Genomic DNA, 15,299 nt, shown 5'->3' with positions numbered 1-15,299 from the left:
CTTGGAGAATTTTAAGCATTACTTTGCTAGCATGTGAGATGAGTGCAACTGTGCAATAGTGTGAGTATTCTTTGGCATTGCCCTTCTTTGGGATTGGAATGGAAACTGACCTTTTCCAGGCCTGTGGCCACTTAGGTCTGCGAGCAGGAAGGGTAAAGATGTTGGGAAACTGGCCTATGGAGGAGAGAGGTGCGGCTGCTGGGCCCCAGGAGGAAGGAAGAGTGAGGCTCTTCCTGGCGGAGCCAGGGAGTGGACTTGAAAGGAGCTGTTCTTCGGAAGGCTCTCTGGTCCCTGCTAGAGTCTATGCCCTGTCCTTCCCTCAGCCTGATTTCCCATCTCTAAGCTGGACACTTCTGCTCTCAGCGTACAGCGAGGGCCCCCCGTGGCCCTGTGCCCTCAACCTCAACATAAGAGGCTAACCCACAGCCGGAAACGGGTGTAGTGTGGCCAGAGGCCTCCTTGGCCCTCATGAAGAGAGGCCGGCTGGATCCTGGTGGTGTGGAGCGTCCTGCGCACCTTGTTTGCAAGGGGAGGAGACCTGGGAGGGCCTGGGAAAGGTTTGGGGAGTGGAGGGCCCAGTGGGCGTGCAGGGAGAGGTCGTGCGTCCAGGATGATGGCTGCCTCTCACCTTCTGGACACCAACTGCCCTGCCATGTCCCTAGTTCCGATGGCGCCTCCAGTGCGCCGGAAGTACAGAGCAGGCACTCAATAAACACTTGTGGAGAAATGAAAAATTCTTCCTGCAAGTTTACCATCTCCCGTTTTACAGAAGATAGAATAAAGTCTGATGGGTACAGGTCTCCCTGGCACCATGCCAGGCATTGAGATGCCCCCCCAACCATCACCCTCCACCCCGTGTTCACGGGCATCGGGACCATTAAGAGGAGGAGCAAGACTGGGGCAGGCGTGGAGGGTGCGCCCAGCAGGGATGGGGCGGGCCCGGGCAGGCCTGAAGAGCACAGCGCCAGGTGGCCACAGAGACTGCAGGTGTCCAGCAGTCCTGGCCCAGGTGGTGGTTTCAGGCAGTCCTTTTGTTCAAGAGGAGCGGGCGTGTGCACATCAAGGTAGTCATCAGCAAACAGGGCCGCTCAGCGACCCCTGAGCTCTGTCATCAGCTGCATTTACAGGAAGAGAGAACGAGGTTTCAGGCTCCCATCTGGGAGGGTAGAGAAGCAACCACTCCCCACCATTTGGAGGGGGAAGCAGGTTAGGACAAGTGTTACCAAAATGTGTGCGTGGGGGGTGTCTGGCTGCTCACCGCTCAAAAGCCAATAAGCAGGGCAGGTTGGTGGAAAGGAAAGTTTGCTTTATTTCAGATGCTGGCAAGTGGAGGAGAGGGTGGCAGCCATCTGTCCAAAGGCCAACTCAACCCTCTGACAAGCAGGCAGTGAGAGCTTTTATAGACAAAGTTGTCGGGGTGGGGGGACAACATGCAGAAACAGCACCATCATCTCTAACAGTCCGCTTCAAATTGGTCATCAGTGGTCTGACCAGCATCATCTTGGTTGTTTTAAGTACAGTTATTCCGTCCTGGGTGCACTTGTTCCCAATTCTTTGTGATCAATTCTCGGAACTGTGGCAGCTCAAGCCCTGGGTACAGTCTGGTCATCACGTACCTGGTGACCAACTTCTCCAGCTGGTGTGTTGGTGTCTGTAAGACAGCTCACAGGATATGGCTCAGAATGTTGTCTACAGCCCTTGAGAAAGAGCTGGAGGCCCTTGAATACACTTAATGACGGCATCACTATTATTTAGTCTCCTTAGACTGTTTTCCTTTGTTTCTCACTTCCCTGATTAAATTTCTTCTTGGACTAGACTTATCCACAGGCAAAGGGCAGGCAGATAACAAGGTCTGGGAGCAAGATCCTGCTCTGCTTCACAAGGAGGAGCCAGCCCTGCCAGCTGCCCTAAGCCACCAGCTCCCTCCCTCAGGTCCCCCTGCCTCAGTGCCAGATGACGCTCCCCTGAGCATTCTTTTTTTTTTTTAATTCATTTATTTGGCTGCACCAGGTCTTAGTTGCAGCATGTGGGATCTAGTTCCCTGACCAGGGATCGAACTTGGGCCCCCTGCATTGGGAGCTGAGAGTCTTAACCACCGGACCAGCAGGGAAGTCCCCTCCCCTGAGCATTCTTGAAGGTACTATTCCTCCAGGCAGCCTTCCTTGAGCACCTTCAGGCAGAAAGCATCATCTCTTTCTCTTCTGTGCACCTGACAGCCAAGGACCCCTTTCTGAGCACCCCCGGGGATGGGCCCACTTCTGCTCATTCTATGCCATCACCTCAACTCTTCCCAGCCTGTAGTGGAGGAGGTGAGGGATGAGGAGGTTGATATTTGAGACCCTATGAAAGCTGAATAATGGCCCCCGAATACCTAGAATGTGAATCTGTTACTTCACAGTAAAGATGGACTTTACAGAGGTGATGAAATGAAGGGTATGGAGTTGGAGATGTCCTCGCCTATCCGGGTGGGCTCACTGCAATCCTGGTGTCCTTTTCAGGAACAGTGCAGCAGGAAAGTGAGGAAGGGAACTACCATGTGCTGTTGGAAGGAACTGAGTCAGTGGTGATTTGTTGCAGCAGCTGGGCAAACCTATACAGACCACCAGTCAGCCCTGCTCCTGCCTGACCAGTCTCCTCCCTGTGGGCCTGCTGGGCCTGCTCTGTGACGCAGCACCCTGGCCCAGGCCCCTGCAGGCCTCATTGGCCCAGATGTTGGACAGGAACTGGTCCAGGGAGACACTCCCTCAGATGAAGCAGCAGATCCCATCGGAAGCAGCTCTGCTGACACACCTGGGTGAAGATGCCCAGAGCCAGGTGAACCGAGGTGCCCGCAGCAGTCCCTGCAGGGCTGTCCCTCCCTACAGGGCTATTCGGAACCCGTTGTGTGCCAGGTCCTGAGGACACACATGTAAACAATCAACCAGGCACCCCCATCCCCAAAGAAGTGACATTTCTCCCTGGAAAATGCTGGACGCCACTCTGCTGCACATCATGCCAGCGCTGGGTGATGTGAGGCAGACCGGGGCCCCAGGGCCTGCGGGGGAGACAGAAGGCCCTGGTCCAGTTTGTGTGGCGAGGGGCTGCCGTCTGCCCCACTGTGATAATTCAGGAAGGCTTCTGGGAGGAGGACCCCCTCCCTGCAAGCTGCCGTCCACAGGGAGGGCGGAGGCCCCTTGCCCTCTGTGCTGACGAGGTGCTGAAGGAGTCCTGGAGGAGGGCAGAGACTGACCCTGAGCATTCGGCGGGTGGAGATGCGGGGCTCATGGTGGAGAGAGGGGCCAGGAACTCTTGGGGCAGGCCAGGAATGTCGGGAGAGATCCCCACCGACACGGCCTGACCTGGAGGCAACCTTGGCTGCTCTGAGCCAGACCACAGCTGCCCTCACAAGAGGAGGCTTCTAGAGAACTCCAGAAGCCACCCCCCACAGGGGGAGCAAGGGCCCAGATGGGAGCCCATCTGGGAGGCCTGGGCCCCTCCCCGGCGGGCGCCAGCCCCAGCCCCAGCCAGGTGCCTAAGGCCGCCACGCAGGCCCTGCATGGAGACGGCTGGATCCCACCCAGGCCCAGCCTGCAGGCAGCAGAGTGGAAAACAAACTCCAGCCCAGGGACGAGCAGGGTGGTTGGTCCCAGCCACTCGCAGACGTGGCCAGGGACCCAGCGAAAGCCCAAAGGATGAGTCAAATCAGAGACCGCGGCCCCAGTGCCAGCCAGGGCTGAACATCCTCCTGGGGCGCTGATGACTCGGGGGACACTTCTGAGGCTCAGGGTTGGGGGGTGCCCCTAGCAGGGCCCTGAGGGATGCTGCCCAGGGGACTGGAGTCCCAGGAGAGATGGGGACCAAGGGCACCCCTGGCCGTTTCTGCCTCCCCGCGGGGCCTCGACACCCACGGGGCTTCTCCAGCAGTGGTCCATGGGGACTGCAGTCAGGGCTGCTCTTTGGGAGGGTCCCTGCCTTCTGAGGACGCCCGGAATGAGCCACTGGGCCTCGCTGGAGCAGGGCGCCCTTGCCCCGCGCCCGCCAAGGTCTCTGAGGGGATCAGGCGGAGCCTTGGGACTACCCCCGGGTCCCCACGCCCCGTGCCCGTGGAGTCCGGTCAGGGCCAGCCTCCGCCCCCCGCGCGCGCTCCGAGGGCCCAGCAAGTGTCTCTGTGTCCTTGGGGAGCCCCTCGGGCTCCAGCGCGTCCTCCGAAACCCCCGATGGGGCAGCGTCCGGGTCAGGACTCGAGTCCGGGTCGGGGGCCGCGGGGAGCGGCGTCCAGCCGGGGGTCCGGAGCGCCTGGGCGGTGGGCCGAGGCGGGAACCAGGAGAGGCCGGGGGCCGGAGCGAGCGCCACGAGCTGGGGCCGCGCGGGGTGGGAGGTGGTGGCGCGCGGGATGAGGAAGAAGATGTAGACGCCCGAAACCACGAGCCCCGCGGCCACCAGCACGGCCAGGACGACGGCCGCGTGGAAGAGCCAGGCCGAGCGCGCCAGCGACAGGCGGCGGGACAGCGGGCGGCCGAGGCGCAGCGGCGGCGGCGGCGGCGGCGCGCGGGCCTTGCGCGGCCCGGACCCGGGCGGCGGCGGCCGCAGGTAGAGCAGGCCGCGCCGGCGGTCGAAGCGCACGGAGCCCGGGGGCGCCGGCGGGGCGCGCGCGGGGCCGGGCAGCAGGCCAAGCTGCGTGGGCAGCGCGGGGAGCCCGCGGCGCGGGGCCAGGCGCGTGGGCGCGCGGCACACCGGGCAGGCCACCGCCGCGCCGCCGCCCGCCGTGGCCAGCGACAGGCGCGCCAGGCACTCGAGGCAGAAGACGTGGCCGCAGTCCAGGCTCTTGGGCAGCTTGAACACGCCGTCGAAGGGCGACACGCAGATGAGGCACTCCGCCGGGGAGGCGGGGGCCAGCATGGGGCCCGGGCTGCCGTCCGCTTCCTCCTCGCCGCCCTCGTCCTCATCCTGCCCCCTGCCGGGGGAGCGCGGGGTGCACGCGGAGCCCGCGGTGCTGGGGCCCGAGCCCCGGGGGGCCCGCGGGCGGCGGAGCCAGGGCGGCCGAGGGCAGGGCATCCGGGCCGGCCTGCGGGGAGAGGCGGTCAGCGGCCTGGCTCCGGAGGGACCACCGACACGGGGAAAGGCGGCAAGAGGATCAGAGCCGGGAGGAGGGTGCGGGGAGCGGCGGGGGATGTGGACCCGAGGCCGCCGGCGGGCGGGTGAGGTCTAGAGGCTGAGCACCGCGGCCTCAGAGCCACACTTGGGGACCCCCAGGCGCGAGCAGAGTGGACCTGAGGGACTTCAGAAAAGACCCGACGGGCTCCCAGGAGAGCTGGGCAGAGATAGACCCGGGGTGGGGGGACTACAGATCAAGGGAGGAGGGGAGGGAGAGGCCCCGAGCCTCAGGACGTCGGGCCGGCAGCCCACCAGGCCAGGAGGTTCCCCAAGCACAGACCCCAGCAGCCTCTTCCTGCCTACCTGGTGGCGCCTCCACCCTCGGGCTGACACTTCAGCGCGGGTTCTGACCCCATCCCTAGACCTGCCTGCAGGTGGACATTGCTCGCCCCGCCCTGTGGGCGGCGCCCGCCGTGGCGCCGCGCCCTCCAGGTTCCCACCAGACCTGTCCGACCGCCCCCAGGAAGGTCCCAACAGGACTGAGCGCACAGGCCTGACCTCAGCGGAGTGTCGCGGGTGGCTGGAGGCACAGGTTGACAAGGGCATGACAGTCCAGGGCCTGGGAGGGGGGCCCCTGCCACCTCCAGCCTTCCCCAGCTCCTGAACCTTCCACCCAGTCACTGTGGGATGAGAGCTATCAGGGGTACCAGTGCGTCCATGGGGGGAGACCTGGGTGGGGGACAGCATACCCAGAGCCACCTTCTGAGGTCCTGGGGGTTGAAGGCGGGCAGACCCCGCAGTGCACTGGACTGGGTCACTGCCATGCGGCCAGCAGACACGGGGAGACACTGTTGTAGTCCAGCACCCAGGCCCTGACCCTGGCTGCTCCCTGGCAACTCTCAGGGTGGGCTGCACCTCCCAAGTGCCAGCCCAGTGCCATCTCTGCCAGGACAACCCCACCCCTCTCATTTCCGACACCTGCCGGGACGGTCCAGGCAGCCAGGCCTGCAGCCCAGGGTGCCGCGGTTTCTGAGTCAGCGATGCTTCCCGAGCTGAGTCCTCCCTGGTGAATCCAGGTCCCCACAGGCCGAAGACACGCCAGGAATGAATGCGGCCAACTCCTCAGACACCAGGCTCAGCCCGCCCCTCACCCTCAGCTCCCACTTAGCTCCCGCCAAGGACAGACACGGGAGAAGGGGCCACCCCACAGGGCGAACACGTTTATTGTGGCCGCAGCCAGCGATCAGCGGTTGGACTTGGCCACGCGCTCCAGCTCGTCCTTCTTCTTGATGGCGTAGGAGTTGGAAGAGCCCTGAAGGGAGAGACGCTTGGCTCAACACGGACCCCCTTCCCCTTGGACCCCCGCCCCGCCCCCCTGCAGCGTCCTCGCCCACCTTAGCTGCGTTGATGAGTTCATCTGCCAGGCACTCGGCAATGGTCTTGATGTTCCGGAAGGCGGCCTCCCGGGCGCCAGTGCACAGCAGCCAGATGGCCTAGGGGCAGGGGGCCAGCTGAAAAGGTGCCCCCACACCAGGAGGGCCCACAGTTCTCGGGTACCGGGCCCCCTAACACACCCTGCCAACCACACTGCCACCCACAGGCCAACCAAGCACGGTAGTGGGAGCCCACGGTGCTGCCCAGAGCAGGCCGCTAGGGCTGGGATCAGAGAGAGGGCCACAGAAAAGGGTGTCAAAGGCTGAGGCCTGGGTCCCTGATGGCAGCAGATTTAAACCGGCTGAGACGGGGAAAGCAATGTGTGCTCCTGGCCCGGAAGCCTTGACTGGAAACAAACAACTACGAAGGGTGTGCTGGGGACAGCTCCACAAATTGGACCGGTGATGCAACGTAAACAGATTGCTGTTAAATTCCTTGCAGGTGACGGTGGGGACAGACTGAAGACACCCGCTGAAGTGGTAACAGAAAAACGGTCAGAACACCCGCAATGGGTGGGCTCCCACGCGGGCCAGGAAACTAGAAAACAACGTAAAATCAGACACCCAAATACAGCGGGCCCTTCAGCCACACGGTGACCAGAAGAGGCCGGGGCACGGGTGCACTCTGCGGGGAGGGAACCCTGGGAGGCTTCCTGGAGGAAATGACACTCAGGTAAAACATGCAGACAGAGGTGAACATCCCCAGTTGCTAGCCTCTGCCCCAGGCAGCATTCTGACCCAGCCTGGTGGCCGTTCCTGAGTGCCCACGTGTGCCCAAAGGCCCCAAGCCCACCTGATTCACACGGCGCAGTGGGGACACGTCCACGGCCTGCCGCCTCACTGTTCCAGCTCGCCCAATGCGGGTGGAGTCCTCCCGGGGGCCGCTGTTGATGATGGCATTCACCAGGACCTGCAGGGGGTTCTGGGGGGCGCAGGGGGACGTGCATGAGCCTGACGCCCAGCCCGCGTCCCTCCCCGTCCCTGGAGGGCCCCGGCATGCCTATGGCGGGGGTGCTGTTGGCGTCGGGTGCCTCAGGGTACTCTCCCCGCCTGGCCCTGGGCCCTACCTCGCCAGTGAGCAGGTGGATGATCTCGAAGGCGTGCTTGACGATGCGCACGGTCATGAGCTTCTTGCCATTGTTGCGGCCGTGCATCATCATGGAGTTGGTGAGGCGCTCCACGATGGGGCACTGCGCCTTGCGGAAGCGCTTGGCCGCATAGCGGCCCGCGCTGTGGGGCAGGTACTTGGCGTACTTCTCCTTGACAGCAATGTAATCCTGGGGCAGCGGAAGAGGGGACGGAGCGAGCTCACTCAAGAGCAGGAAGGACATCTGAGGGGAGCAGGAGGACCCAACACCCGCTTATGGGAGCCCCCACCCACCTGTGGGGCTTTGGAAGTGAGCCCCTGCCTGCCACAGAAATTAAAATCTAAGCAAGTGACCCTTGGAAGGAAAGCTGTGACAACCTAGACAGAGTATTAAAAAGAGACTTCACTTTGCCAACAAAGGCCTGTATAGTTAAAAGCTGTGGTTTCTCCAGTATGTACAGATGTGAGAGCTGGACCATAAAGAAGGCTGAGCGCTGAAGAACTGATGCTTTCGAACTGTGTGGTGCTGGAGAAGACTCTTGAGAGTCCCGTGGGCTGCAAGGAGAGCAAACCAGTCCATCCTAGAGGACGTCACCCCTGAATCTTCACTGGAAGGACTGATACTGAAACTCCAATCCTTTGGCCACCTGATGCGAAGAACCGACTAATTGGAAAAGACCCTGATGCTGGGAAAGATTGAAGGCGGGAGGAGAGGGGGAGGATAGAGGATGAGACAGCTGGATGGTATCACCGACTTAACGGACACGAATCTGAGCAAAGTCTGGGACACAGTGAAAGAGAGGGGAGCCTGGTGTGCTACAGTCCACGGAGTTGCCAAGAGTCAGATAAGAGTTAGCAACTGAACCACAAAGTGTCTTCACAAGGCCACCAGAAGAGTACTTTCCCGATAGTGGGAGGAAGGCCGTGGAGAACTAAGGAGATGGTAGCTCACAACTCCAGTTTTAAAAGTGCCTTCACTCTTCACGGACATTTGGTATCGAATGATTCTTCGCTGTGCTGTGCACTGTAGGGTATTTAGTAGCACTCACCACTGACACCCAAACATGTGCCCAGACATTGCCTAGTGTTCCCTAAGGGCTGATGGGGGATCCATCCCAGAGAACCACTGTTTTAAAAAAACCATTCAACAATCTCGCCTATGAATAGATACAGGCCCCAAGACAGTATCTAGTAAACACTAAATCACTGGCGGAGGGGCTGAGTCAGAGGACTCCATGTACCTGAAAAGGACTATTTCTGACCGATTTCCAGGGTGAACCCTACATTAAAAAGCCACTCTACCGCATACAAAGGAGAACATATACAAACAATGGTTTCTACAAAACCAAAGACTGACAGGAAAGAATAGGATTCCGACACAGGCATGACAGACTGGAGTCTCGTCTGGAGAACCATCTGCACAAACAAAACTATACAGAGGGGTGTGCAGGCAGGGACTTGTACAAACTGTGAATACCAAGCACCCCAGCAAGCAGCTGGTTAAGCTGCTGGGCCCCATGGTAGAGTCCAATACAGCTCTGTAGTGAGATTTTTTTTAAAAATATTTATTTATTTGGCTGCACAGGGTCGTAGTTGCAGCATGTGGCATCTAGTTCCCTGGCCAGGGATTGAACCTGGGCCCTCCACTGGGAGTGCAGTCTTAGCCACTGGACCACCAGGGAAGTCTGATAGTGAGAACTTTGATACCATGCTGACCTCTGCTTCCCCAGCCTCTTGGAGAACACCAGGGAAAAGTGGAAAATTGTTTTTACATTAGTAAAGTTTTGAACCAAAAAGGCAAGAAGGAAAAAAACAAACAAAGGCAAACACACGTGACAGGCCATCAAGCGACCCGCCAAGACTGAAACACGCACTGTCTGGCCATTTTAGGCTTGCAAACCTCCTCCCACAGACCCATGAAATAAAACAGCTCTAGAAGACACTCCGAGTAAAAAACAGGTTTGAATTTTCTGTTGGGCTCAGTGCCTAGGTACTGTAATATACATGAAAAGTGAAAGTTGCTCAGTTGTGTCAGACTTTTTGTGACGCCATGGAATTCTCCAGGCCAGAATACTGGAGTGAGTAACTTATCCCTTCTCCAGCAGATCTTCCCGATGCAGGAATCAAACCAGGGTTCCCTGCATTGCATAGAAGCAACAAATAGTAATGCTGGTTGGGTGGCATCACAGTGGACGTGAGTTTGAGGGAACTCCGAGAGACAGGGAAGGACAGGGAAGCCTGATATGCTGCAGTTCATGGGGTCACAAAGCATCAAACATGACTTAGCCCCTGAACAACAATACTAACGCAGTCACAAAACATAAATTTCTTTTTATAAAGGCCCCACAAATGTCCTAATGAGCCCAAGTGTAAAACAATGTGGGGGCCAACACTGCAGTGGAGAACTCACATTTACCAATTTCAAAACCTATTGCAAAGCTATAGTAATTAAAATTGTGATACTGGCAAAAAAAATAAAAGGCATAGAGACCAAGGAAAGAGTTCAGAACCCAGAAATAAACCCTTCCATCTCTGCTGAATCGATAGTCAACAACAGTGCCAAGACTATTCAATGTGATAAATAGTCCCTTCAACAAATGGTGCGGGATACATACATACACCATATAAATGAGACTCAAGTAACATTTTATGGCGTAAATTTGTTAAGATGCACAAAACTCCAAAAGACAAAAATCAAATGTGCTAGGACAACTGGATTTCCTCACACAAAATAATAATTTGGGGCTCGTACACTTAAAATACTTGTGCACATGGGGGGACGTGAGCACCTGAGGGTTTTGGTAAACTTAGGGCTCCTGGAACCAACATGCCCTCAGACACTGAGGGACAACTGGAAAGTGTTTAGATTTTCAGGCGTTTGAATCTTTGTAATGTGACTCTTCTCTCCAGGGCACAACTTCTGAACTTGATGAATAATGCCCATTTTTATTTAATTCTAAAATATATAATTCACATGTTATAGCCTGAACGAAATAGTATTGCCTTTGCCATTTTCAATACTTGAGTAAAATAAGAAGCACCTTTAAAAAACAAAACGTATAACACTGAAAACTAAGTTTTCTGTTTATTTCACTACAACACCAAAAAACTAAACCACCTGTGGGATGTGATAATTACTGTGGAAGAAACCATCTCCTGGGAAAAACTGTAGCAACCTCTAACAGGATACAAAGAAAAACAGATATGGTGGGTGTGGTGGTCCAGGAATCCCTCCTTTACCTGTCCCATCTTCAACTCTACTAGGGAGAAAGGCTACAAGTTTCAAGTGACCCCGCCCCCAGCTGGGGAACATAATCGTAACACCCTCCACACCTGCAGAGAAATGTCATTGATCTGCACGTCATCGGTGCTCCACTTTCCAAAGAGCTTGATGTCGGGGGTCTCTGCTACTGCAGGTGCAGCTGTTTCCCACTCCGTCATCCTAGGGATAAAAATCGTCAAAGCGCAGGCATACTTATCACTGACTCTGAGGCCAGCTTAGAGCACACCCTGAGAAGTGGGAAATTGCCAGCAACCAAATAACGCTGGGAATATCTGGGGCCACCGTGTTGAATCCTAGAAAAACCACTCATCTGTCAGCAAGCCACACCTGTCTCTTACCCAGAAATCCTGAGGCCCAGAGCTGACAGGCACCCCCTCAACAGTTGCAGGGCGGCCCAGGGATGGGCAGGTTGAGTCCAAATGCCCTGACGCTGCATCCGCTAGAATTCAAACCCCAACCATGTTCTTCCAGAGCTCTGTGAACCTACAGATCCACAACGCTCCTCTCGACTCAGCTCCCTCATCAGTCAAGCATAAGAGTTCCGTGTTTTACCCATACAAAAGTTGGAGTCCGACCCCGAGGGGATCATTAGGGGCTGTTATTTAGGAGGAAGCGTCGCCAAAGTGTTATTCTTGTATGTAAGGAATTTTATTACGTAAATAAAGTACAACTGCAGAGACCAAGGCAACCGCCAGCAACTTCTCCAGTACGCCGCGAGGCAAGGCTACGGCGGCGGCGGGGCTGAAGCGAGAGGGCGAGGGTAACTTTCCCCGCGCCTCCATCCGGTCACCCGCACGAGGAAAGCCCCCAGGCGCGGGGCGCACCCACAGCTTCCGGAAGACCCAGGATCGCCCCTCAGACCCCCTACTCCGCGGAAGCCTCACCTGAAGACACAGCCGAGGCGTCTCTAGCGCTCGGCGTTGACCACGCGCCGCTCAGGCACAGACAGGAAGAGGCCGCGCACCGCGGGCCGAGGCCTTTAACTGAGGCGAGAACTTCCGGGTCAGCGAAGGTGGCGCGTGCGCATACGGACACGGCCTAGTAATAGACCAATCCGGAACGAGCATGTAAACGCGCCCTTAAGGCCAGACGGAACACGTATACATTAGGCGCATGCGTTCTCGCAAAAGTGGGCCCAGAGCCAGTCTGGCGGAAGTCCTACTTCCAGCCCTTGAAAGCTCGTCGAGGAGCACTTGCACAGGCGCAGAGGTCTCTTTGAGGCCAACGCCGCCATGTCTAATGAGGTCAGAAGTCTGGCCCGCGGAGATCGCTACACCTACACGCACCCGTTGCAGGCCGGGTCGGCTGAGTGGTGCCGGGACGTCTCGACTGCGCTCCTCTGTGGTCCCGGCCCCGAGCGTGTGGCCAGGCTCCACTCGAGTGTCCGCCACCCCCACACTCCCGCGGGGTTGCTTGGGGCCTGAGCCTCCGAGAGGGGACCCCTCGCTTCACCCCCTGCCGGGGTCCTCCCCCCCGCCCCCACGGTGTCTCTCCTTAGTGCCCGCGTTTCCTGTCCCATTCCGCGTGCGGGAGGAGATCGGGGAGGGGTTCTGGGGGACAGCTCCCTCCCTTTCTGATTCAGCTAGGGCCTGTGCTGTTAAGGTCTCTAGTCGAGTGCATGGGCCGCACCGTGATGGGTGCCCTGTCCACTCTGCAGCTGCACTCAGTGACCCCGGCGATCGGCGTGGAGAGCACGTGCCAAGAGTCACACCCCCAGCCTAGACCCTGGAGCCGAGCTGGGAGGTGGACGCCTCCTCGGCGGGCTTCGCAGACGCAGCGACTACCAGTTGTACACCTGTGCTGGCTGCAGATGGCAGGAAGCGGCACCTGGCAGAACTGAGTCTCCTGAGCCTCCTCACCTCCAAGTGCCCATCTCAACCTCGAAGGGGCTCAGCCTCGTGACTCAGGCGGTCCTTCATTTATCTCCAGCAACCCCACTTGTCCACTGTTCCGGCATATGCATTGCGGGTGCTCAGTAGCTGCGATGTTTGTTGACTGACTGACTGACTACTGACTATAAAGACTCGCTCCCACCCCATCTCAATTCCTGAAGCTTTTCAGAAACTCTGGACTGTCTCAATCGCAGCTCATGTCTTTGTCCAGGGGGGACACAGGCCTTGAAGCTGGTCTGCGCAGGGAATCAGACCTCAGGCTCTGGGGGGTGGAAGTCTGGGAGCTGCGCCCAGAGGCCAAGCCCCCCCCCCCCACAACCCTGCAGCCTGTGGCCTTCCCCTGGCCTCTGCCCTGCTCTGTGCATAGCAGCAGTTGCGCTTCCCACCATGGTCTGTGGGGATGGGGAGGGGCTGAGTAGCCTCTGTCTGGTCCTGGGGGACGCAGCTGGGGAAGTGCTTCCCAGGGGAAAACAGGGAGCTAGGAGTAGGCACTGGGCACCCTCACTCAGCAGGATCCAGAGGCCCCCCCCCCAACCCTGCCTCTTTCTCCTCAAAAGCTGACAAGGGCCCACCCCTCTGAACCTGTTTCCCCTGTCTGTGAAAATGAGAACTAAATCAAACAAGGTGAGTGAGGAGTCTGTGGCCTGGCCATCAGTGGTCACTGATGATGGACATCTTTATAGCCCTGACAAGAGTGACCACCGTGCAGTGAAGAGCAGGTGGGAGGACCTGCAGTAAAGCCCTCTGTGGTGGGGGGTCGGGGGTCACCTTGCTTAGCTGAAGATCACACACTATTTGCCAGGGCTAGGGTAGTCCCCGGAGAAGGCATTGGCACCCCACTCCAGTACTCTTGCTTGGAAAATCCCATGGACGGAGGAGCCTGGTGGGCTGCATATCAGTCCATGGGATCTCGAAGTTGGACACAACTGAGCAACTTCACTTTCACTTTTCACTCTCGTGCATTGGAGAAGGAAATGGCAACCCACTCCAGTGTTCTTGCCTGGAGAATCCCAGGGACAGAACAGCCTGGTAGGCTGCCATCTCTGGGGTCGCACAGAGTCGGACACGACTGAAGCGACTTAGCAGCAGCAGCAGCAGGGTAGCCCCACCTCTCCAGGTCCCGACACAGGCACAAAGTCCGGAGTCTGATCCTGTAAGCCTCGGGATGCTGGTACTCTGTTCTCCAGGCTGGAGGGGGCAAGGCTCTGCAAACCCCACCCCGCCCCCAATTCCTGGTGCAGCATGTGCACTCTGGGCTGAGGAGCCCTGGCCATTCTCTGTGCCCTGGTCTTCCAGCTGCTCCGTGAGGGTGGAATGTAAGGCTTGTTCTCCGTGTATCCCGAGCTGGAAGTACAGCCTCTGCTCATAGTAACTGCTGGATAACGATGGATGGAAGGATGGGTGTGGCGCGTCCCCAGTCTCGCTGCTCCCACTGTGGGCAGACACCGAGTCACTGGGTCTCCTTCCTCCACGAGACACCAATTTCAGACCCACAGTCCTGTCCCCTGTGCAGAACACCGCCTCACCTGGTTCTGTCCCTCTTCCTGGCCACCTCTTTTAATTTTATGTGGCTACACCGGTTTCATTGTGGCATGTAGGATCTAGTTCCTTGGCCAGGGACCCAACCCTGGCCCCTGCCTTGGGAGCACAGAGTCTCAGCCACTGGAGCACCAGGGAAGCCCTCCTGGCCACCTCTTAATCGAGGTCGGCCTTGAGAAACCCCTTCCTAATCCCAGGTAGGCATTAGGAATCTAGGAATCAGACCATTTGCTCTTCAGAGCAACTTTATTAGGTAGTCATGGAGGCCCAGAGAGGTGCAGTAACTCACCCAGGGTCACACAGCAAAAGGGGGCAGAGCTGGAATTCTAAGATGGTTGCCCCAGAACCTGACCTCTCCTCCCTCAGCTGGCCTCTCCACTTCTCTGCATCGTGTCTCCCCCAGTGCCAGGGAGCTCAGTACCTACAAAGTGCCCAATAAATATGTGTCCAATGAACAAATGAGTCCAATCAACTCTAGGCCTTTCCACTGGATCTGGCATGATTCAGAGAGGGGCTCTTTCTGCCCCCTAAGCTCCTCCCTTATTAAAGAAAAGGTTCATGAACCAGTAACCGTATAATTACCAAGGAAGGATGGTCTCTGATTTCAAACGGGCTCAAAGGAACAAATGAATGTGAACAAACAAGCTTATTTATCCTTCCTGCCACCACCCCCCACCCCCGCACATACACAACAGCCACACCCATCTCCTTGGCAGAGAGCAAGTTGATCTTTCCCACTGCCCTGGCCACTGAGCATCAGTTTGGGCTCACAGGGATGGGTGGCTTGTCCAGGATGCTTGTTATAGGACTAGAGCTCAAGGCAAGGGAGGTGCCTGGGCCCGCTCACCTGCTAGGCGGGCTAGTCTAGGCCCATTCCCCGTCCTCAGTTTGCTTAGTTGTAAATCAGGACCACATGTTCAGGGTGGCTCTTCGGAATGAGGGCCAGAGGGGTCAACAGGACAGAAAATGCAGGGCTGGGGTAGCGATGCCGG

At 58.0% G+C, this 15,299-nt stretch overlaps 2 protein-coding genes across 2 annotated transcripts; both read right to left on the bottom strand.

The window, feature by feature from the left end:
- On the bottom strand, window positions 1,295–5,034 carry RNF225 (ring finger protein 225). The gene has a single exon (XM_018063551.1). It carries the CDS (start codon window positions 5,032–5,034, stop codon window positions 4,054–4,056), a length of 981 nt encoding a protein of 326 aa, XP_017919040.1. The 3' UTR covers window positions 1,295–4,053.
- On the bottom strand, window positions 6,266–11,885 carry RPS5 (ribosomal protein S5). The gene is made up of 6 exons (XM_005693032.3): window positions 11,761–11,885; window positions 10,927–11,035; window positions 7,574–7,783; window positions 7,300–7,428; window positions 6,468–6,566; window positions 6,266–6,385 (listed from the first exon to the last, which is right to left on the bottom strand). Exons 2-6 carry the CDS (start codon window positions 11,032–11,034, stop codon window positions 6,317–6,319), a joined length of 615 nt encoding a protein of 204 aa, XP_005693089.1. The 5' UTR covers window position 11,035; window positions 11,761–11,885; the 3' UTR covers window positions 6,266–6,316.

The sequence above is a fragment of the Capra hircus genome, chromosome 18, assembly GCF_001704415.2.
Source record: "Capra hircus breed San Clemente chromosome 18, ASM170441v1, whole genome shotgun sequence".
Classification (NCBI taxonomy): Eukaryota; Metazoa; Chordata; class Mammalia; order Artiodactyla; family Bovidae; genus Capra; species Capra hircus.
This window is presented reverse-complemented; position numbering and strand designations above follow the sequence as displayed.